General features: G+C 42.4%; 1 protein-coding gene across 1 annotated transcript in view; it reads right to left on the bottom strand.

Moving 5' to 3' along the window:
• The window catches only part of cacna1g (calcium channel, voltage-dependent, T type, alpha 1G subunit), a 256127-nt gene that overhangs the window by 123396 nt on the left and 106854 nt on the right, over nucleotides 1–25877 (bottom strand). The window contains exons 4-5 of the mRNA XM_061755517.1: nucleotides 23998–24131; nucleotides 6773–6870 (exon numbers count right to left, since the gene is read on the bottom strand). Of these exons, the coding sequence (XP_061611501.1) occupies nucleotides 6773–6870; nucleotides 23998–24131 (232 nt within the window). The remainder of the gene's footprint in view (nucleotides 1–6772; nucleotides 6871–23997; nucleotides 24132–25877) is intronic.

Raw genomic sequence — 25877 nt, forward strand, 5'->3', positions numbered from 1 at the left:
AAACATATTAAAACAATATACACTAATCCCTTACTGGTACTTACACGGTACTTTAATGTGGCAGCAATGACTCATAAAGTTATCTGGGCTCTTCTTAGCAGAAAAAGAAACCTTACTGAGTCACCACAATAAATCCAAATTGATACAAAGAACATGACTAAAAAGACACTAAAACACAAGCCAAAGTCAGCGTTTTATGGAATAAATCAGAATCATCAGAATCATCTTTATTTGCCAAGTATGTTAAAAACACACAAGAAATTTGTCTCCGGTAGTTGGAGCCGCTCTAGTACGGCTCTAGTACAGTCAATTGACAGAGAATAGTTTTGAGACATAAAGACATAAAAAAACACAGTCACTGAGCAATAAAAGGTTACTAGTAATGTGGTAATGCTGGTCCAATTTTATTTATTTTTTTGACATTTGTGCAAAAGGATGTAGAGCCCTCTAGCAATTAGGCAGGTTGAAATGACTAATAGAACAATAGTCCAATGACCATTGTGCAAAGGGCGCAGAGACTTCAATGAATGTATGCAGTTTAAAGTGACGAGTAGTGCGATAATCTGGGACAATGTCGATTGTGAAAGTGTTGCAGATTCTACTCAGGCACATGAGTGGCCACTGTTGGTCAACAACAGATATGCAAATAGTGCAGCATGGCGAGACTACTACAGTGAGTGCACAAGTAATGTATAATTGGCCCGACAGAAATGTGACAACAAACTCAAGACAAAAAATTGGCAGCATGTTGCAATGGAATTGTGAGTTAACCGTTTAAGAAGTTAATGGCAAGAGGGAAGAAGCTGTTGGAATGTCTGCTTGTTTTAGTTTGCATTGTTCGGTAGCGCCTACCTGAGGGAAGGAGCTGGAAGAGGTGGTGACCAGGATGTGGAAGGTCCAAGAGTTTTTTGCATGCTCTTGTCTTGTTCTGGCAGTGTGCAAGTTCTTAAGGCTGGGTAGGAGGGTCCGGACAATCTTTTCAGCAGTTTTGATTGTCCGTTGCAGTCAGAGTTTGTCCTTTTTTGTAGCAGTACCAAACCAGACTATGATAGGAGAACACAGGACTGATTCGATGACTGCTGTGTAGAACTGCTGTAGAACTTCGCACAGTTCCAGCGATCTATTGAAGATCTATGTGAAGACTCTGGTCTGGGCCGGCCGCTTTGTTAATCTTTTGTTGTTTGAAGATGTGTCTCACATCCTGTTCGGGGATGGTCAACGCAGAAGTCGTCGGCGAGTCTTTTATTATTCTTAGCTTTGGGGGTCGCTCGCTTGTAATTGGTTAGCGATTGTAAAGCATGCCAGACTGATTTCAAGTCGTTAGCAGTAAACTGTTTTTCTTACTTTACTGCATAGTTTCTCTTTGCAATGTGAATTTCTTTAGTCAGCTGGTTTCTCGCACGATTATACAGGGCCCTATCCCCACTTCGATATGCATCCTCTTTAGCCTGGCGAAGTTGCTTAAGTTTGGCAGTGAACCACGGCTTCTTGTTATTGAACGTGCAAAATGACTTTGACAAACACCTCTTCACAGAAAGTGATATAGGATGTGGCAGTGTCCGTATATTCATCCTGGCTGCCAGCTGAATTAAAAAATACCGACCTTAGCCCGAAAAATAGCTAATGCACACAAGGAACACAACAAGGAATGCTGGAACGTGACAATAAGGTACAATGAACTGGTGACCAGAAATAATGAGACACGAGGTTAAATCCAAGGGGTACTTAGGGTAAACGAGGCACAGGGGGGAAGATGCTCTCAGGAGCAGGTGTGTACGAGACAGGGGGAAGACAACAACCAGAACACACACCCATGACAATAACAATATCAACAGGAACAAATCCAAGTAAGGAGCAATGTTTAGCTTGATTTTCTACAACTACAGTACTGTAGTTAAAAAACATCACCACAATGAATTCAGGGTTCCCATAATGCTTTTCACTGACTACATTGCCAGGAACGTGAGTGTGAGGAACGGTGCCAGTGCTTAAGGAAGGAAATCGTCTGTTCACACCATGTCCAAACGAGGTGTTGATCATGTTTTCAAGCAGAGCACACCCGCCTTTAATAGGCATGTGCTTGTGTAGAGTGTATAGATGGTGAACTCAAGGAGACAAATAAAATATGTGCACCTCTCTGAAGTATCACATATTGGCATTTAGTTGCATATATTAAACGTATAAATTTATATAACAGGTGGCATGGTGGCCGACTGGTTAGGGCGCAGCCTCACAGTTCTGAGGACCGGGGTTCAATCCCCGGCCCCGCCTGTGTGGAGTTTGCATGTTCTCCCCGTGCCTGCGTGGGTTTTCTCCGGGCACTCCGGTTTCCTCCCACATCCCAAAAACATGCATTAATTGGAGACTCTAAATTGCCCGTAGGTGTGACTGTGAGTGCGAATGGTTGTTTGTTTGTTTGCGCCCTGCGATTGGCTGGCAACCAGTTCAGGGTGTACCCCGCCTCCTGCCCGATGATAGCTGGGATAGGCTCCAGCACGCCCGCGACTCTTGTGAGGAGAAGCGGCTCAGAAGATGGATGGATGGATTTATATAACAATATAATAAATAATTGGTTACTATTTCACGGGTTTCAATTATTTCTGGGCTTTCCTGAAATATAGCCCCCGCGATAAACCAGAATCAGAATTATCTTTATTTTCCAAGTATGTCAAAAACACACGAGGAATTTCTCTCCAGTAGTTGGAGCCACTCTAGTATGACGACAGACAGCCATTTGACAAAAACAAAAAAACCAGAGGTTTACTGGAAGCCCTGAACATGGGATGTAGCAAGTATAGTAATGCTAGATAGATTGGGTCACTGCAGGATTCTTCTTTTTGAATTTGTATTCACTTACCTTTGAAAATGTAAAGAAAAAGCTACGTACGTCAATCATTTCATGTTTGTTCGACTGCGTCCTTATGAGGTATACTGGTATCTGATGTGATGTCATGCATGACACTTTGAAGTTTTGTGCAAGTTCCCCCCAAAATCTTGGTCAAATATCCAATTTTACGATCTTATGGGCATTCAAATTTTAGAGGTTCCATTCTCAAGTCAAAAAGGTTACTTCATTTGTACGCGTAACCAATTTGTTTTAATTTAAAGCGGGTGATGAGTGTGGGCTTCTTTCCGATGTGATCAATCTGTTTAAAAGGTGTGATTTAGCGCTAGTTCACAAACACAACTGAGAATCTTGTCAAACTCTGTGGTTGTTGATGAAGTCTAAAAGAGCAAAGTCTTCCGTTGTCCTTTTTAGTGGTTTTCATAAGACAGTCAAGCGCTCAGTAAAAGCTGCCAGTGTCATAAATCTCGTCTAACATGCACGGAAATGAATTCATTCAGCATATAAAGTGCCTGTGTACTAAAATTGGGTAAGTGTGCCTCAAAATAGCTGGAGCTTAACCAACATCTCCACTGCAATTTATGATGGAAGTTTCTCCGGCGGCCTCGATTAGACAGCTCAGGGGATGAAAGCAGGACAGAAGATAGATATCAGCCACAGCAAACGTACACATGTGACCATTCAAACTAACATTTAACGCCACAGGGATACACTGCAGCATCCACACATTAATCATATATCTGTAATTGGTCCAAGGATGAGAAATGGCTAGATGCCAAGTGACCAAGTGCGCAGTGGGTGTTTGGATGTGTGTGTTCCCTAATGGGTGGCAATGAACAACTATGATGGCCTGGACAGAAAAGAGTGGTGAGTTTTTTGAGTGTTTACTGGAAAATAACAAACACACATACACCAACACACACAGGCAATATACTCATATACTTAAGGACATGTATTGAAATAAAACATGTGAAAGGTGGATCTCTGCCTAGGTACAAAATGTTTATGATTTATTTAAACATCCATTCATCTATTTTCTGAGCCACTTCTCCTCACTATGGTCGTGGGCGTGCTGGAGCCTATCCCAGATATCATCAGGCAGGAGGCGGGGTACACCCTGAACTGGTTGCCAGCCAATCGCAGGGCACATACAAACAAACAACCATCCGCACTCACATTCACACCTACCGGCAATTTAGAGTTGTCAATTAACCTACGATGCATGTTTTCGGGATGTGGGAGGAAAACCGGAGTGCTCGGAGAAAACCCACGCAAGCATGGGGAGAACATGCAAACTCCACACAGGTGGTACCGGGGATTGAACCCTGGTCCTCAGAACTGTGAGGCAGATGCTCTAACGAGTCTTCCACTGTGCCGACTTATTTAAACAACCTACTGGAAAGGTAATCTGTCTTCATTTCACTTTGAGAAATGATGGGAATGAGAGGGTAGTCTGGGCGTCCCTGCTAAAGCTACTGCCCCCGCGACCCGACCCGGATAAGCGGAAGAAAATGGATGGATGGATGGATGGATGGAGAAATGATGGGCAGAGGAACGTGAACGTTTGGGGCTTTTTTGTTGTTTGCATGAGTGAGAGGAATAGGATAGTAGGGGGTTGGTGCATTTTCACCACTTGGAACAAGTGCAATACTTTGTGTCTGTGAGTGACTGCAGCTGTGACTTCTGTCTCTTCATAAAAGGTAGTCAGTTGGACAATTGCACATATGTGTAACTCTGTCCAAACCTAAAAGCTAAACTCAAACATAGTTATTTTAAAAAAATAATAATAATAAATAAATAAATAAATAAAAACACAAAACCAAACACATTTTGTGTGTTTCCATTTGTGGAACTGAATACAGGTTGATGAAGCTGGCTTTTTACCTTGGCTCCTTTGTGTTCATTTGGTGAGCATTTATCGGTAACTTTTTTTGTGTGTTCATTGTTTTGTTCCTTATTTCAAGTGTGGTATGACTACTACTACTACTACTACCAATACTACTCGTAAAAATAATAAATAATAATTGTGTCGTGTGTGTGTGTGTTCCGGGTTTTGTCTTCCCCCCTGTTTCTCACACACCTGCTCCTGTGAGCATCTTCACCACTTGTGCCTCGTTCACCCTAATTACCCCTTGTATTTAACCTCGTGTCTCATTCCCTCTCGTTGCCAGTTCGTTGTATCTTGTCGTCGCGTTCCAGCATTCCTTGTTTCCACGTCACAGACTCACAGTAAGACTTGACCCTGTTCCGATTATCGACCTTGCCTCTTTGCCTCATGTTTTTGGATACTGTTGCCTTTCTTGGATTGCCTGCCTGTGTACCGACCTATGCCCGTCTATTCAACCTCTCTTTTTGGAAACTGTCCATTTGTTTTGGAGTCGTGGATTTTTGGGTCCTATCCTCTGTTCCGTTCATGACAGAACGAACTGGCCACGAGAGGGAATGAGACACGAGGTTAAATACAAGGGGTAATTAGGGTGAACGAGGCACAGGTGGTGAAGATGCTCACAGGAGCAGGTGTGTGAGAAACAGGGGGGAAGACAAAACCCGGAACACACACACACACACATGACAGTACCCCCCCCCTTAACGGCCGGCCCCAGACGGCCCTGGGGCCCCTGGATGCGCAACGTAGAAGTCCCGAATGAGCGAATCATCCATGATAAACGCAGACGGTACCCATGAACGTTCCTCAGGCCCATAGCCCTCCCAGTCCACCAGATATTGAAACCCCCTGCCCCTCCGACGAGACGACAACAGCCACAAATGGTTATGGAACTAATAAGCTATCAGATAATTCCAATAGATTTCAGAAGACCTTGTTTTGAGGCGAAAATAAAAGTTTTATCAATGCAGTACACAGTGGTGGAGGGCCCCATGACTGGGTTTGCCATGGGCCGCCTGATTGACTAGCTATGCCCCTGCCAGAGTGTATCCTGCCTCTCGCCTAACACCAAAAGATGGGTAAGTAATAAATAACATGCTATTTTGATTAAGATTTTAAGAGGAAATCACTGTCGCTGCTATGGTTCACTCGTCTAATTTCTGTTCAGGCAGCCTGGGTACAGTTGCTACTCAGTGTCTGTGTGAATATTAGTGTGAATATTTGTATGTATGTGCCCTATGATTGACTGGACTGACAACAAGTCCAGGGCTTAGTTGGTCTCTCACTTGGAGTCAGCTGGGATAGACTCCCAATTGACCCTGAACAGGATAATGCCTGGATCAGTCTCAGTCAGACACTGGCAACACTACACGACATATATTACGATATCACCGTATCCCGTCTTTTACGATCATTGTGCTACATCTTGTCAAATCAAATCTTGTGTCAACACGACTGAATACAACCGTGTGGAACCGTAGCTACGATGTGGCCCGCGACAAAAAGGAGTTTCACACCCCTGCTCTGAAGTTTTTGTTAACATTGATTTGTGCGTGCAAAACGTTAAAAACCGCAAGCAAGGAAGGCGATGCGCCGTTGCGAGAAGCAATCTGACGTCAGGTGATATGTTGGAGGGTTTTCGATGTCATACTACACAGAAGATATCCAAAAACTCAAACACGCAATACATTTTGCCGTCATAGGGTTATCGTAGTCATTGGTTGTGTATTGTGTTACACACTATACAAGGAGTTTGTCGATCCTGACAAAATATGTCTGGCCCGATCTGGAAAATCACCCACAACAGCAAATCGGGCCGATAATAGGGCTAAAACCCTGTCGTCTGATCCAGGCATAAGCAGTATAGAATGAATGGATCGATGGATTTCAGGAAGTGACTTTTAAAAGGCTTCTTTGGATTCTGTAGCCACCATTATTTTGTTTCCTGTTCCAGTCCCCACTATAGCACCGGTGTTTCTTCAGTTTAAACATTTATGAGTAGATGTAATTTTATTGATTTGCTCCTCGCCACCAACGCTTACTTGGCACTCTGTTGATGGCCCTCAGTGGCCTCAGCACTCGGACTGTCCTCACTGCTGAAAAGCTGACGTTCTGCAGGTTGAGGGAATACTCCAACATCCTGCAACATGTAGAGAAAATAAGAAAGTGAGAATTACAATACAATACATGAAGATGACTCCAGGCGGCACGGTAGACGACTGGTTAGAGCGTCAGCCTCACAGTTCTGAGGTCCCGGGTTCAATCCCTGGCCCCGCCTGTGTGGAGTTTGCATGTTCTCCCCGTGCCTGCGTGGGTTTTCTCCGGGCACTCCGGTTTCCTCCCACATCCCAAAAACATGCATGAATTGGAGACTCTAAATTGCCCGTAGGCATGACTGTGAGTGCGAATGGTTGTTTGTTCCTATGTGCCCTGCGATTGGCTGGCAACCAGTTCAGGGTGTACCCCGCCTCCTGCCCGATGACAGCTGGGATAGGCTCCAGTACGCCTGCGACCCTAGTGAGGAGAAGCGGCTCAGAAAATGGATGGATGGATGGATGGATGGAAGATGACTCCATTGGAATTTTAGCTCACCGGGCAGATGACGGAGTCAACTCTAGTCAACTCATCTTACAAATCAATAAGTGAAACCCCCCCGCCCAAAAAAAAAAAAACATGATAAATCTTGTGATGTATAATGATAAATACGTAACCACTACAAAAATACAAACTGATCTGAAACGATCTGACAGAGAAATTTGGTTTCAGACTACAGCTTCTTAGCACTACATACAAATACAAATTACAGTATGTTCAAATATCATATACCATTTAAAAGATATTCATGATTTTCATGATCATTTTGTCTCTTGATTTGTTTTTGGTTGACTTTGGGCAGGGCAGATACTGTGTACAAATAAGTATTTACACTCACATTCATACCTAAGGACGATTAAGACTCTTCAATTAACTTGCATGTTTTTCAAATGTTGGAGAAAAAAAACAAGCACAGGGAGAGCATGGAAACTCCACACATGAAGCCCAGAGCCCAGATTCGAATCCACAACCTCTGAACTGTGAGTAGGACACTCTAACAGGCAACCACTGTGCTGACAGAAAAAAAAAAATTATGATTTAAGTTGGTTTTTGTTTATTAGGGTGTGAGTGCACGGGCATCGGGAATTTTTGGAACTTGTAATTAAATATTGAAAAAAAGAAAAGTTGGTTAAAAAAATAACCTCCTCTGACAGGACATCATTGCGATGTTATTTAACCAACGATGTACTGTGTACGTTACAAAATACTCTCCCACTATTACTGGGCTAATAGTAATTGATGACCTAATGAGCCAAATCATATCTACATTCTTGCGTTCGGAAACAAATGCAATGCATGTGTTCTGGCAAACAATATCCTTTGATTCCGAAGCTCAATGGAGCGCGACAGCAGTGCATGTGTTTGCGCTTGTAAATGGAGCGCAGCACACACGCAATGTTTGCGGGCCTGATAAACACGCATGTATTCACCCGCACGCTTGGACAATCAGCCTTCAGAAGCAGAGGGATGCGTGCACGCATCCCAATGGGGTCGTCGATAGAGGAGAGGAGAAACGTGGCGTCAGCAGCAGACAAAAGAGTAACCTGAGATGAGTCTGGAGACTCCTAACAGTCTTTGCAGGAGCTCCTTGAAGGCTCACAGGAGGTGATGAGAGGTTAGAAGGACAGAGATCAAGAGCACTGCGGAATGTTTTGTGTGTGTGTGTGTGTGCGTGTGTGTGTGTGCGTGTGTGTGTGTGCGTGTGTGTGTGCGTGTGTGTGTGTGTGTCTTGATCAGACTTTGTCATTGTCTCTTCTTGCACTGTGGAGCATATGTGGAGCACATGTGCAGCTTGACGGGGTGTGCGAGCGAAGGATTTCCCTCCTCGCACACACTGCAAGTCTATCTGTCCATAAATGTACAACACATGCAAGCGGCGTAGGTGCACTTGCATGTGTGTGTGGTTGTGTGCACTAGAAACTCCTGTATTGAAATGATGAATGTGAGTGTCCTCTTGCAAGCCCTTCATGATGCATGCCACTTAGATACATCACTGACCAATGCCTAGAGACCAGGCAGGGAAGGTAAACATAGTAAACATCCACACCAGTTCAAAGCAAGTACATTTTAGCATGTCGTTGTTCTGTAACTGGAATAATTAGTCACATTTAGGTTGAAAACAAATTGACTGGCACTTTTAAAAAATAATTACACCAAAAAAATTCAAAAATAAAATTTTGAACCTGAAGAAAATCTCATTAACATTAAAGGTTTGAAACACAAAAGAGTTCTGAGGTCCACTGATGTTTTTATCCATCTCTACATACATCCTCTTCTGCTTAACCAGGGTCAGGTTTCGGGGGCATCAGAATTAGTAGAGAAGCTCAGACTTCCCCCTCCCTAGCCACTTTGTCCAGCTCTTCCAGGGGAATCCCAAGGTGTTTCCAGGCCAGCCGCGAGACGTAGTCTCTTTGGCGTTTCCTGGGTCATCCCCGGGAACTCCTCCAGGTAGGGCTTGGCCAAAACACCTCACCAGAGAGGCGTCTTTGGGGCATCCTAACCAGCCACCACATCTGGGTCCTCTCAATGTGGAGTAGCAGTAGCTTCACTCTGAGTTCCTCCCGGATGAGGGTGCGGGAAAAACTAATTTCAGCCCCTTGTATCTGCAATCTCTTTCTTTTGGTAACAACCTACAACTCATGACCATTTGTCAGGGTGGGAACGTAGATTAACGTAGATCAACCAGTAAATCGAGAGATTCAGCTTTCGGCTCAGCTCTTTCCACACGACGACACATCGGTCACTGCAGACACTGCGCCAATCCATCTGTCCATCTCCTGCTCCATTATTCCCTCACTTGTGACTAGAACCCCAATATACTTGATCTACTCCACCTGGGGCAGGATCTCATCCCCAACCTGGAGACGGCACTCTACCGTTTTCAGACTGAGTTCCATGGTCTCAGATTTGGAGGTGCTGATTCTCATCCCAACCGTGAATCAGACTCAGCTGCGAACCGCTCCAGTGAGAGTTGAAGATCGCAGCTTGTTGAAGCCAAAAGAACCTAAAAGGTTCGGTAAAAAGCAGAGATACATCACCGAATGCATCAAACGAGAACCCCTCAATGCCTTGGCTGCACATATAAATTCTGTCTTTAAAGGTTCTTCTTCTTTTCCTTTCGGCTTGTCCCTTTTGGGGTTGCCACAGCGCGTCATCCTTTTCCATGTAAGCCTATCTCCTGCTTCCTCCTCTCCAACACCAACTGCCCTCATGTCTGCCCTCACGACAACCATCAACCTTCTCTTTGGTCTTTCTCTAGCTTTCTTGCCTGGCAGCTCCATCCTCATCATCCTTCTACCAATATACTCACTATTTCTCCTCTGGACGTGTCCAAACCATCGAAGTCTGTTCTCTCTAACTTTGTCTCCAAAACATCGAACCTTGGCTGTACCTCTGATGAGCTCATTTCTAATTTCATCCAACCTGGTAACTCGGAGAGTGGACCTCAACATCTTCATTTCCGCCACCTCCAGCTCTGCTTCCTGTTGTCTCTTCAGTGCCACTGTCTCTAATCTGTACATCATGGCTGGCCTCACCACTGTTTTATAAACTTTGCCCTTCATCATAGCCGAGTCTCTACTGTCACATAACACATCTGACACCTTCCTCCACCCGTTCCAACCTGCTTGGACCCGTTTCTTCACTTCCTGACCACACTCACCTTTGCTCTGGACGGTTGACCCCAAGTATTTAAAGTCCTCCACCCTTGCTATCTCTTCTCCCTGTAGCCTCACTCTTCCCCCACCACCCCTCTCATTCATGCACATATATTGTCTTACTTCGGCTAATCTCCATTCCTCTGCTTTCCAGTGCATGCCTCCATCTTTCTAACTGTTCCTCCACCTGCTCCCTGCTTTCACTGCAGATTACATTGTCATCTACAAACATCATGGTCCACGGGAATTCCAGTCAAACCTCATCTGTCAGCCTATCCACCACCACTGCAAACAGGAAGGGGCTGATGCAGTCCCACCTCCACCTTAAATTTGTCTGTCACACCGACAGCACACCTCACCACTGTTCTGCTGCCCTCGTACATGTCCCGTATTATTCTAACATACTTCTCTGCCACTCCAGACTTCTGCATGCACTACCCCAGTTCCTCTCTGGGTACTCCGCCATAGGCTTTCTCTTGATCTACAAAGACACAATGTAGCTCTTTCTGACCATCTCTGTACTTTTCCATCAACATGCTCAAGGCATATAATGCATCTGTGGTACTCTTTCTAGGCATGAAACGATACTGTTGCTCGCAAATACTCACTTCTGTCCTGAGTCTAGCCTCCACTACTCTTTCCCATAACTTCATTGTGTGGCTCATCAACTTTATTCCTCTATAGTGCCCACAGCGCTGCACATCACCTTTGTTCTTAAAAATGGGCACCAGCACACTTTTCCTCCATTCCTCAGGCATCTTCTCACCCGCTAGAATTCTTTTGAACCAGCTGGTCAAAAACTCCACAGCCACCTCTCCTAGATACGTCCATACCTCCACAGGAATGTCATCAGTACCCACTGCCTTTCCATGTTTCATCCTCTTTAATGCATTTCTAACTTCCCCCTTACTAATCATTGCCACTTCCTGGTCCACCACACTTGCCTCTTCTACTCTCCCTTCTCTCTCATTTTCTTCATGCATCAACTCCTCAAAGTATTCTTTCCATCTAGCTAGCTCACTACTGGCACCAGTCAACATATTTCGATCTCTATCCTTAATTAACCTGCTGCACATCGTTCCCATCTCTATCCCTCTGTCTGGCCAACCTGTTTAGATCCTTTTCTCCTTCTTTAGTGTCAAACCTGGTCAGTAAACTCCTTCAGATTACATCATCTGCACAATATGTAACCCACCTTCGTGCTTCTACCTATCCCCTATGTTCGAGCCTCTTCTGGAAAAAAAGTGTTCACAGCCATTTCCATCCTTTTTGCAAAGTCTACCACCATCTGTCCCTCCAAGTTCCTTTCCTGGATGCCGTACTTACTCATCACTTCTTCGTCACCCCTGTTTCCTTCACCAACATGTCCATTACAATCTGCACCAATCACGACTCGCTCTCTGTCTGGGATGCTCAGAACTACTTCGTCAAGCTCCTTCCAGAATTTCTCTTTCACCTCTAGGGCACATCCTACCTGTGGGGCATAGCCACTAGTCACATTATACATAACACCCTCAAGTTCAAGTTTCAGCCTCATCACTTAATCTGATACTCTTTTCACCTCCAAGACATTCTTAGCCAACTCTTCTTTTAAAATAACCCTGACTCCATTTCTCTTCCCATCTACACTGTGGTAAAATAATTTAAACCCTGCCCCTAAACTTCTAGCCTTACTGCCTTTCCATCTGGTCTCCTGGACACACAATATATCAACCTTTCTCCTAATCATCATGTCAACCAACTCCCGAGATTTTCCTGTCTTTGTCCCAACATTCAAAGTCCCCACATTCAGTTCAAGGCTCTATGTTTTCCTCTTCTCTTTCTGCCAAAGAACCCACTTTCCACCTCTTCGTTTTCGACCCACAGTAGCTGAATTTCCAACTGAGCTTTGCAGGTCGACGGCAGCGGTGGCGGACGTTGTTAACCCGGGCCACGACCGATCTGGTATGGAATTTTTGGATGAACGCTCATATTTGTTTGGCAAAGTTTTAAGCCAGATGCCCTTCCTGAAGCAACCCTCTGCATTTATCCGGGCATGGGACCGGCCTACAGTTTGCACTGGCTTGTGCCCCCCATAGGGCTGCATTCTGTCTTTAAAGTTATGAGCAGAATAAGTGACAAAGGGCAGCCTTGGTGGAGTCCAAATAAATCCGACTTACTGCCTCGGACGCTGGTCGCACAGGAATCGAACAGCCTGTATCATGGAGTCCGGTAACCCATACTCCCAAAGCACCCCCCACAGAACTCCCTGAGGGCCACGGTCAAACGCCTTCTCCAAATCCTCAAAACATTGATGTTTTTTTTTTTTTTTTTTAATTGATAACATTTTATGTGTCTCGGGAAATACTTTTGAAAAAACAATTTTGTGGATGTGAACCTCAAATTTAAAGACTGAAAAGGGATGGCCTTAGAAAGTTTGTACCTGAGACTTATACTGTGTGACGTTACAATCATAGAAAACCGCAGGCAAAATGTGTAGTAAAGTATCTGCTTAGGAATTGTGAGGAAATTTTTTTCTCTTTATTTTAAACTCCAATATAAAATCTGAAGTTTAATGCAGCACCAAATCGAGAGCAATATTTTTACGATTCTATAATTGGTCACCCATTAACATTACTTTACCAAACAAACCTTAGAATTAGATGATGAATGACTCATTTTCAAAGAAAATAGTCAGTTAGGACATTGGGTACCCCTGTAAGTAGTGCCTGATGATGTTTGGTGTGCTTAAACAAAACTCTTCAGTTGTGTGCTAAAGAAATGACGGAAATGACAGAAAGTTGTGCACTGATCATGTTGATCGCACTGATGGAGGGGAGTGCGATGAGGGGTGGCCGGCAAGGCTGACACAGAAATGAGTTTGCGTGCAGAAAACTCCCAACTTCAGCCAAAGAAGCAGTTCCACACAGTTGAGGTTGAGGATAAAAGGCAAGGTTTAGCATCTTGTCATTCATACTAATTGGATACTTATGCGCACTGCTTAATGTGAAGAGATCCTTGCAAGGACAAACTCAGGAAAATGTAATGAGATCCAAATAAATCATGCGATGAAAGGTGCTGGAAGACATGAAGCCTGCACGCACGCATGCGCACACACACAAATGCGCACAGAGACGCACGCGTGCACACACACACACACGCACACACACACACACACACACACCCACACAAGAAAATACAGTAGACTACTCCCAAAGTATTGGAAGAGTGAACCAATTCCTTATTTTTTACTGTACTTGTCTGCATGAAAACATCCATATGAGACAAGAAATCAATATTTTATTATCAGGCATTTATAGTATGGCTGGATCCGATTCATAACTTAGCACCTTTTGTTTCAACCTACATGTCTTTTGGTGTCCAGGAGTGTCCTATTTCATTGATTATTCAAACAATAAATGACACTGGATGTCAAAGCTCGGACTTTGATTTAGGTTGTGTCTGTGATATTTCATTTATACTCGTTAGAGATGTAACCAACACAAAAACAAGAGAGCTGTTGATGGGTGAAAAACAAGAAATTGTGAAGATTAAATGAAATTGAAAGGAAATGGAAGGTCAATCAGAGCCATTGCACAAATACTGGCCACAGGATGTATAAGCATCTGGAATGGCGTGAAGAAGGGAAGAAAAAACACTGGCATACCAAATATTGAATGGGTAGACCAAAGAAAACAAAAGCTGTGGATGACAGAATCATTTTGAGAGCAGTTAAACTGTTGGCGACAAGAACAACAATCTCCAGAGGGAAGGAGTTCTGTTCACAGAAGACTATGAACAAAAGTGGCTTCACTAGGAGATGTGAATATGCCAAAAAGTACAGAGATGCGACACAAAAGTTACATTTCATCAACTGATGACACAGAAATAAACGTTTCCTAAAATGATGGAAGGAAAGGATCTGCTCATGATTCCAAAGATGCAGGCTCATCTGTGAAACTCAGTGGAGGTAATGTCACAGCTTGGGCTTGCCTTAATTAATCTGGGACGGGCTCATTAATCTTCATTGATGTAACATGATGGCAGCAGTAAAATGAACTCAGAAGTCTGGAGAAACATTTTGACTGCCAATTCAAAGAAAGAGTCAACCAAACTGATCCAAACTGGTGATTCGTTATCTTGCGGCAAGTTCACTGGGCGCAATAAGTGAAAGATTTAAAGACCCTATAGAGCATACATTTTACCAGCTAAAGAGAAGACTGAAAGGAGAAACTTTCTTTCTGTCAAAATATGTATTTAGTTGTGCATTAGATGCACGCTACAACAAAAATAAAGAAAGCCTCACTGTTCCAATGCATTTCGAGAGGAGTGTAGCTGAGTGTGTAGGCTGCAGAGCGTGAACACGTCCCAATATGGGGTGCATGACACACTTCGGAAAAAACAAAGGCAACAAGGGCTGGAACACACTTAATGAAAGTAACCACACACATGGACAAATAGACAAAGTGCAGATCAGAAGTGTTTCACAGTTCATGCTTAACCTCACTGGTCCTTAAGCTGTCTTTTTTTGTCTTGTCTATCTAGTTTTAACTTACACTCACATTATTTTGGCGATAAAGAAGAATTATTTATTTTTTATTTTTTTGTCAAGTGTAGAAGGAAGGAGTCACCAGAGGGACTAATACTTAACAAAAATATAAACGCACCATGACTTATGGTAGAGAACGAACAATCAGTTAATTGGCAACAGCTATGGTGGACATTCCTGCAGTCAGCATGCCAAATGCACGCTCCCTCAAAACTTGCAACATTTGTGGTAATGTGTAGTAAAACTGCACATTTTAGAGTGGCCTTTATTGTGGGCAATCGAAGGCACACCTGTGCCAAAAATCTAATCAGCATCTTGATATGCCACAACTGTGGAAGTAGAAGTGCTCACTCACTAAGATCTTTCACTTTAGATTTTTCACTTTAGATTTTTGAATCACATTTGAGCAAAGCATTTTGTGTACATAGAAAAAGTCCGAGATCTTTGAGTCCAGCTCATGAAAAACAAAAGTGCTGTGTTTATGTTTTTGTTCAGTATAAATTACTCAAATATGTCAAACGCTCTCAAAGTATCTAAATGGATAAAATAAAATTTAACTGTGTTCATTAAAACATAGAAATTAACCCCATATCGTGATAGAGGTCCTAGAAATTTGCCAAACCACTGTCTATGTTGAAGTGATAACATATGAAAGCTGTTGATCTTGTCACAATGATGACAAAACAAAAGCTGATCTTTTAGTGTGGCTGGTATGGATTAACAGATAAGATGTTTTTGAGGAGAGTGTAGCTCACAACTGTCAAACTGCTGGCCCGGGGACCAGATGTGGCCCATCACATCATTTTATGTGGCCCGCGAAAGCGAATCAAAATAGCTAATTGTGTAGTATTGTAATAACGTTGACATATCACAAGCATTTTTTGTTACCAAACCCCCTTTGAAAAGAAATGTACTAGTTGAAAAATGTTTCATAGGCTTCTGATTTTAAAAGTCAATTTGTCGTGCGGTGATAATTCCTTTATATGGGTTCACAGTCATACCGGCCCTCAGAGGGAAGCCGTAATTACGATGTGGCCCGTGACAAAAATGAGTTTGACACCCCTGGTGTAGCTGCACGCTAAGATCACACAATGTTTATTTCAAGACATGATGTAATAACTGATGATTTCTTTTCGTGTTTAAGAGCTTCTTTTTCTTCTGACCATGACTTTGTTGATTAGCAAATTCACTGCACTTAATTTGTCTTTACCAGAGTATCTGAAAGGGTATTTGGACTCCATCTATGGAAGAGCACTCAAGCAATGAAAGAAAAATACTGAATGAATTCAACACATTTTTGGGGGGGAAAAATATGACTGTAAAGTGGTGTAAAATTGCATTATGCCTAATGTCATGCTATACATTAGTACTTCATATCCTGATAGAAAGTTTTCATTATCAGTTGTCATGTGTCATCACAGCGTGAGTTTTTTTTTTTTTTTTCCTTCGTTTAATTGTACAGCGCGTCACTTCTTTTTACACCAACAGGGATAACAGCTAAAAATGTTTGTTAATGTGTCTTCCCTCTCTTTTTAAATGCTCCACACTCGGCAAGCATCACCTGGATGAAGAATTTTATTTAGTTTTATTGTACAGTGATTAACTTCTTTTTACACTCGCATAACATAACATTTGCATTTACAATATTGTTTTTACTGTTAATAAGGTTTTTACAAAGGCAACAATTTGGCCCTGGAACCGATTCACTCCATATGTATTAGTTTAAACTGAAAAATGATGTTTTTCTGTCAACTTTTGCATCCCTTTAACAACCATATCAATGCCTTTTTATAATCATTTACAGTAACTGTCATCCAAACTGTCATTGCTGTTGGACTAATTGAACAGGCTTTCTACTGCAAATGTAATATCCTGTCATTTGTACACCAACTCGGAACTCACCTCTCACCTGTCCTTCCCTGTGATTTTGCCCTAGTCACACAATGTTTTCACCATATTCACCTCCACGACTGACAGCCAATCTGTCAGACTAGAGACATGCCTCAGCAAATGAAAGGTAAATGAAAATGAAATGAAAGTAATAATTGTGGCACCCATCACTGTGTAACATCCATTCATCCATCCATTGCATTTACTGCGTGTCCTCAATAGATTGCTATTCTCTGAGCCGATCCCATCTGACTTTGGTCGAGAGGCCCCGTATACCCGAGACTGGTTGTGAGCCAATCACAGAGAACATACAAACAAGAAACCATTCAGAATAACATTCACACCTATGGACAATTTAAAATCTACAATTCACCTAAGATGCATGTTTTTGGAATATGTCAGGAAGCGGGAGTACCCGGAAAACACCCACGCAAACCTCAGAACTGTGAGGCAGACGCGTTAAGCACTAGGACACCCTGCTGCCTACTCTGCAGCACATGTATCAAAATTATATTTAAAATAATATTAGCTATAATATTGTGGCTGGTGGGTGTACTGTACATCAAACAATATATGAACAGTCCAGGTCAATGCATAAATGTTAAAAAGCATGATAATGTGAAAGTAAGTGTATGTCTAGTCACTTAGCAGAAGTGGAGGAATGAAGAGCCACGGGGAAAAGACAGATGGAGTGTTTTCATGCTGAATCTGATTGAAAGCCTCTCATCAGCAACACGTTCCACTAGCAACCCACTCCAATGCTTATCTGCTCATATTATCCGCCATTATGGTGAACAACTCTTCTTTTCTAGCAACAGACTGACATTGTTTTATATTTAACTATTGGAGGCTGGATAGAGAGGACAAAGGTGTTGACTTACTTGAAGTGGGCGAATAGTATTATAGCTTGTTGGTGAACCATGAAGCAGTGCATGTTAATTATTTCAATTCAGTATTTCAATTCCCTATCATTGTATAACACTTTATGAGTATGAAAAACATTCCATTCTAATAACTGATGTTCAATATGTTGTGCTTCAGCCCCAAAACATTTTCTTTTTCATTTATTATGCTTGCAATACCAAATATGTCGGGACACTGTCAATGCAGCCACCTTCTCTACCACTGGAGGAGGTGGAGCCTATTCCCGTTGACTTTGGACAAAAGATGGACTAGACGCTGGATTTGTCCTCACTTTACTACGGCGTTAGTGTAGGTTGGTGTTAGACATTCCGATTTACGTACAAATCAGAAGCAGAATCAGCTTTATTGGCCAAGTATAAAACACACAAAGAATTTGTCTCTGGTAGCTGGAGCCCCTCTAGTATGACAACAAAGAGCCACTATGACAAAATATACATTTAGGACATAACAAAACACACGTATGGAGAGTTATTGAGCAAGGAAAGTGTATCACTAGTGTGATGATAATGGCATTCTGGTTATTTCGCCGTCGTAGGAACTGAATTGCCTTGTAAACTAAGGATCGCCTGTATTAGTGTTGTAACACTCGAGACCAGTCTTGGTTTTGAGACCATAATTTGAAGCTCTTGGTCTTCTTAATTATGTAAAGCACTTGGAGTTAGTTACCTTGTGTATGAAATGCGCTATATAAATAAATTTGCTTTGCTTCGCTTTTGCTTCTCTCGGACTCAACTCCCAAAAGTCTTGGTCTTGACTCGGTCCTGGACTGGCAGGACTCGGGGTTTTCCTTTAAAACCAGTCGAGACCAGAACTGATCTGCTATTCATCAACTTTATCAATGTGATAAAAAGGAGCAGCACTGAAGTTTCAGTTCATGTGTTACTGACCCCCCATGACCGCCGTAATGACTGCAACCTTTGCGGTGTTGTGACTGACTGAGAGCTCTTACAAAGATTGCAATGCGTAATTACTCATGTAGAGTTATTTTATGATTAGCAAGAACAAAATGCTTTTTATGCCCATGTTAGTTGAATGCATTACGGCAAAATCACCATTGTCTTGGAATGTTGTTGTTTTGGTTTTTGTTTTTTACTCTGAGATTCTGCTTTTTAATTTGAGTTCAGTCCTAGGTCAATTTTGCTAGACCCATTTAAAAATGTATATTCTTTTCATGGAAAGTTCCTCACTAATGATGAATAAAATTATCATTTCATTATGGAGTGAATAAATAGGAGTGTTTCTATATACTGTCAATGGCGTATTAATGACCTATCGCACTGATAATCTACAGCCAATCTGATGACCTTCTTGTACTTGGAAGACAATCCTGCTAATGTAGGAGAACCCAGGAAAAGAAACTGCAGCAGTCCTATCGTGACGTTGTCTTTGTGCAGCCCACATAGTGAGGGAAGGGGGTGGCTGTTTGGCAGCAAATGCTTTTGTTTAACAACCATCATTGTTCATCAATGCCATATCCTTGTCTGTGTCCTTTTACTCTCTCTCCTCTTGACTACATCATGACTTGTTCACAAACTCTCTCCAACTGTCAAATTATCTCTGTTTTTCCCCCGCGACCCGACCTCGGATAAGCGGTAGAAGATGGATGGATGGATGGTAAACAATTGTATAAGGAAAATGCTAATTGTGCATATTGTCTGATTTGAACTACTTCCAATAAACTGTAGCGTGAACGTCAGTACATATATATATTAAAAAAAAGGATGAATCTAAAATCAAACCTAACATACTGCAAAATAGCTGCAACAGAGCCATACCACAAGATTGGCAGTGCAAAAGTGGGTACTGTCATTCCACTAAGAGTGGCTGCAGAATGCATTAACATAAAACCTTCTGGGCCTTTCCTATGCGGTACCTGTTCAGTATCAAATGGGAAAGCGATTGGCTTGTGAAGAAAGTGGAGAATTTAGCAGCTAAAGTAAGTCAATCACAGGGCAAACAACCTTTTACACCAACTTCAGTTAACATAAGAAGCATGTTTCTGGAATGGGGAAGAAAGCCGAAAGACCTGGACAAAAAAAACCGCAATTGCATCTCTGCTTTTTGCAGATGACGTGGTTGTGTTGGCTTCATCAAGCCATGATCTCCAACTCTCACTGGAGTGGTTCGCAGCCGAGTATGAACCGGCTGGGATGAGAATCAGCACCTCCAAACCTGAGACCATGGTCCTCAGTCAGAAAAGGGTGGCGTGCCCTCTCCAGGTCGGGGATGAGGTCCTGCCCCAAGTGGAGTTCAAGTATCTTGGGGTCTTGTTCACGAGTCAGGGAAGAATGGAACGGGAGATCGAAAGGCGGTGCAGCGTCTGCAGTGATGCGGATTTTCTATTGATCCGTTGTGGTAAAGGAGTAAAGCCAAAAGGCAAAGCTCTCAATTTATCGGTTAATCTACGTTCCTACCCTCACCTATGGTCACGAGCTGTGGGTCGTGACCGAAAGAAGAAGATCCCGGATACAAAGGGCCGAAATGAGTTTCGTCCGCAGGGTGTCTGGGCTCTCCCTTAGAGATAGGGTGAGAAGCTCGGTCATCCGGGAGGATCTCAGAGTAGATCTGCTGCTCCTCCACATCGAGAGGAGCCAGATGAGGTGGCTGGGGCATCTGATTCGGATACCTCCCGGTCGCCTCCCTGGTGAGGTGTTTCATGCACGTCCCACCGGGAGGAGACCCCGTGGACAACCCAGGACACGCTGGAGAGACTATGTCTCTCAGCTGGCCTCGGAATGTCTCGGGATCCCCCTCGAAGAGCTGGATGAAGTGCCTGGGGAGAGGGAAGTCTGGGTGCTAAAGGTACTGCCCCTGCGACCCGACCTCGGATAATCGGTAGAAAATGGATGGATGGAAAAAAACGCAAGCACAATGAAAACATGCAAACTCCACAGATGTTCCAACGAAGATTCAAACCCAGATATCCTGACTGAGACAGACATGCCAACCACTCTTGCTGTATCGTGTATTTTGTCAAAATATTTGAAAATAACTGGAAATAAATGACGTTAAAACAACCTTCTAGCAAGTTCTCAGCCTTTCTCATCCAGTATCTTGCTTCTTTCATTTGATTTTCTCAGTCCCCTTCATATTCTGCATGCACCAAACACGGCTGGAGCGGATCCATACAGCATCAATAAATCAGTGAAAAGAAACAAGAGCCAAAAGAACATACTCAGGGTCAGGTTCAATGCATTGCACTCGTATAATGGTTCTACATCCCAGGTTGGAAAGTAGGATGTGTTCAATCCGTCAAGCTTTTTTAAAAGGTGCTAAGCTTGCATTTTAAACCTCAATACCTCAATTGTGACAAATTATCACATCACAGCGATTCAGTGTCATACATTGTACTTTTTAGATTTTGTATCATTTGTATTGGGTTAACTAACTAACTAACAACACAAGAAGCAACTGAGTAGCTAAACAATGACATGCCACGCAGCAGCTTTATCAGAACTAGGATTTCTTTCATTCAAAGAATAGCAAAGAACGGCACAGGTGGCTTTTTTTCCCTTCTATTTACTAAAAGACTTAAGACTTAAACTTAAGCTCTTCCTTTTGGGACAGCCATTGCCGATTGTTTAAGAACAGCGAGAACATCTTTACCTTCTTTACCTCTGATTAATTATTTTAAAGTTAGTGCGAATGGTTGTTTGTTTGTATGTGCCCTGCGATTGGCTGGCAACCAGTTCAGGGTGTACCCCGCCTCCTGCCCGATGACAGCTGGGATAGGCTCCAGCATGCCCGCGACCCCAGTGAGGAGAAGCGGCTCAGAAAATGGATGGATGGATGTTTCTTTAAGGTGTATTTTCATGGTGCACGGGGCATTTAGCACAGACTTTAAACCTTTTTTCACTTACAAACTTTTCACGACGAAACAAATATTCATGAGCCTGCAAGTTTATGTGAAGCAATTGTTCAACTGTATTGTTCACACTGAGGGAAGGTATGAAGGATAACTGACTTCAAACTGCTTTTATGAAAGATTAATGGCTATAGGGGTGTCTAAATTACAGCAAAACCAACAGACAGCCCGGGTGAGTATTTTCGGCTGCGGTGGTGTCTCTCCTCACACATCAGACCAGATTAAATATTGAAGAAGTAAAATGAAGCTGATGCTTCGGCTTCTATTCCTTTCTCTGCTAATCGATTGGCCTTCTTCCTAGTACTCCCCCAGAATCCCTTCCCCCACCTCACTCCTCCTTTCTCGCCCCAGGTGGAGTCTAACCGAGGAGCGAGTGCTAAGTCAGATTGATGTGCCATGGGGAAGATACACTGCCCACCAACGTTCGGTTACTACACACATCGATTGGGACCCTGCTACACAAATCAATGTGCAAACAAACAAATGAAAAGACACTATTAACAAGTGAAGTCAGCATAAATGTTGTTACTTAATTAATGCAGCTTCATTTTTAAGCAAAGCAACCTTTCTTCATCAGTTTTTTTCAAAAAGCAGCTCAACACATTGCAAGTAAAGCTTTGAAAATACAGTATGTGTATCCACTGCAGAAAACACAATTATTATACAAACAATCTAATCACTCTAGGCAGAGGGGAGACTCAGAAATGGGAATTCTGTTAATTTCCTGTGACATGTTTACTGTCGAGCCCTTGATAAACACACTATTACTTGCTAACCTTTTCATTAATTGCGTGTGACATTTTCCCACAGTTCCTACAGAATGAAGCACAGCAGGAAGTATGTTGCCAAAGAGAATGACGTGCAAAGATGTTTGATGTCATATAGTCGCATGTTAGCGGACACAAGCAGAGACTAATTTTGCTAATGGTCCATGTGTTTCAATGTTGAAGCGTGTTTATTTGTAATGAATTGTTGACCCTTTCCTTACCTCTAACATTCTCATGCAAATGTGACTCAATTCCATTCGAATCCATTACACAAACACACAAAAATGTGAAATTTCATAAAACGTTCTTCAACTATGAATGAATACAATAAGGCGATATTGTTATGAGCATTTATGTACACCCCATTGGTTAGCTATGTGAAAGTGAATTAAAGCAGAGCAAATTCAAAACTTTGTGAAAAACTATTGGACCATATTTCATCAGACTAGCTTTCACATTGATTGTGTTTTTCTGTGAGTAGATCAGTGCCATACATTTTAGGAATGCGGGCATTTCCAATTGTAGTATGACTGTATTTTTGGATGTATTAAAGTGTGGTCCTTGTTGATTATCCCATTCAAAATAATGCTTACATAGGCGGCACGGTAGACGACCGGTTAGAGCGTCTGCCTCACAGTTCTGAGGTCTGGGGTTCAATCCCCGGCCCCGCCTCTGTGGAGTTTGCTTGTTCTCCCCGTGCCTGCGTGGGTTTTCTCTGGGGACTCCGGTTTCCTCCCACAGCACAAAAACATGCGTGGTCGGTTAATTGATGACTCTAAATTTCCCATAGGTGTGAATGTGAGTGCGAATGGTTGTTTGTTTATATGTGCCCTGCGATTGGCTGGCAACCAGTTCAGGGTGTACCCCGCCTCCTGCCCGATGATAGCTGGGATAGGCTCCAGCCCGCCCGCCACACTTGTGAGGAGAAGCGGCTCAGAAAATGGATGGATGGAAAATAATGCTAACATGTTCAACAATATGCAGTAACGCAAATTTTCTCAACATCATATCATATTATCGTTGTGTGATTTAAAGTTAATTCTTATCGATGCTATGGGTATCTTTTGGCTGGAAATTACATCAGATAGTTTCAAAGCATCTTGTTATAAAAACATGATTCTATTGTTTTGTTTTTTTTTGTAAAAAAACACCATATATACTCACTGATGGTGTAGTGGTGCATTCGCATGACTTCGGTGCAAGCAGCGTGGGTTCAGTTCCCACTCAGTGACAATGTGAGTGCGAGTGCATGTCTACTGTATCTGTGCCCTGCGACTGACGGGCGACCAGTTCAGGGTGTAGTCCACCTTTCACCCGAAGTCAGCTGGGATAGGCTCCAGTGCCCCGCGACCCTAACCAGGATAAGCGGTGTTGAGAATGGATGGATGGATGGATATATAGCCATCCATTCTCAATACCCACACTGCTTGCACCGAAGTCAGGCGAGTGTACCACTACACCATCAGAGAGATATATATTAATTGCTGTGTGCACCTCTTGCAATGTCCTGGTCCAGGGACTCCTGTGATTGTGCACGACTTACCCTGCTATCACTATGAAGAAGTCCAAGCGATTCCACGTATCTCCAAGGTAACATTTCTTGCCAAAAATCCCCAGAGCCACCATCTTGATGACCATCTCAATGGCAAAGAATGCAAAGATAAAGTCATCAAAATCCTGCAGACAAAAAAAAACCAAAAACACAAGTCACCATTGGATATCAAGAAAAGGTACTGAAAAATGTTGCAAATGGAAAGGGTAACCTTGGTAGTGCAAAAATAATTCACATAACATGCTTCATATTTTTTCAAATTGAAGACCGAAAAATTGTTTTGATCATTTCAGATCTCAAGTAAAATGACAATGTGAATGTGCTAATGATGTCATAATAAAACTAGACTGTTTTACACAAAAAAACTTGAATGAATGTGAAAAACAGTGTATACCAATGGGATGGAATTGTTAAAAACATCTCCTTTTTGTAACCTTAACAGCATTAAAATGCAATCAGTTACCATCAAGAACAGCATTTCTCATTAAAAAACACATCATAACTTACTGTCAAGCTTGTCTTAATTTTAATACTGCCTTAAATGAATGTTAACAATATGAACCAACTTTCATTATGATTTGTTTACCAAGGCCATCAAATCTCATGATGTCATGGTAAAACAGCCACAAACAGCTGGTGAGATATTCCAGTCACTGAATCAACAAATATAGTCACCACTGTCAACAAAAATTGCTAAACAAAAAATAAGTCATAAGTCAGAACTTACAGCTTGTACTGAAATCACAAAATAACCTTTTTGTTGAAATATGCATCTAAGGTAGGGCTACAGGTGGGGTGCTACAAACGTAGTGTGCTGGAAGTCAATCTCTGAATCGGTTAGTGTGGGATAACCTTTAAAATCAATAACATCGTTACTTTTCATTTCCATATCTGATTAATGCTGATTTCTTTGCAAAAATTACAATCAAACTGGGAAGAGTCCAACAAAGCTCTCAGTGGCATGTGTTTATTGTCGCTCTGTTGCCACTTAGCTTCTTGAGTCTGAACTCAAACTCACAACAACCTGTTATTCTGTTATTAGTCTGCTGGTTGAATCGGTACATTCGACTGAAGAAAAACAAAATATGTGAAGATAAAGACAGACCTGAAAAAAGATTAGTACATTTAATGACTAAAATCAATACGTGTAAAGAAGGGGCACAGTAAATAAATGGAATGAGAAAACAATGAGGAAAAAAAGAGAGCCATTCTGGAAGCAGTTCAAGGTCCAGGACACCCACTGATAGATGACTCACCCAAATATAACCAGAGAAAAGTATAAATATATCAGTAGAATGCAGAGGTTCACACAGGGATGGATACACAAGTGGCTGCAATTTTAACTTCTATTCATCATCGCACTTGCTGTTAAGGTTAACTTCCTCACTAATCATCTATTGATCCTCATGTTATATAGACGTGCAAGACGGTTGGACACAAGGAGCAACACAAGCCACAAAGCAGTCGAAGAATGCATGCCACTGACTTCAGTAAATGGACTATTTTCAAATTCCAGAGGAACAGAGATTTAAGTTTACAAACAAGGACGCATACTGGAATGTGTGAATAGTTCATTGGCTATAAAATAGTTATATTTTTTAACAGCGAGGATGCGCACAAAGCCCCCCATAGTAATAAGTGTAATAAGTACTTCTGAATGCCTGTGTGACAGCTAAGAGTGCGGAGCACGAATCAATTAGAAATTAACAGAAGCTGCGTGACAAGAAAGAACGTGTTGTGTCAAATGAAAAGACCAGGGAGGTTTACCGCCTTGTGAAGAATAAAAGGATGGTACCACTTCTGCTTTGTTTCATGAACAAGACAAGAAGAGAAGTTTAAAATGTCCGTCTGCTGAAGAATGACTCATCCTT

The sequence above is a fragment of the Phyllopteryx taeniolatus genome, chromosome 19, assembly GCF_024500385.1.
Source record: "Phyllopteryx taeniolatus isolate TA_2022b chromosome 19, UOR_Ptae_1.2, whole genome shotgun sequence".
Classification (NCBI taxonomy): Eukaryota; Metazoa; Chordata; class Actinopteri; order Syngnathiformes; family Syngnathidae; genus Phyllopteryx; species Phyllopteryx taeniolatus.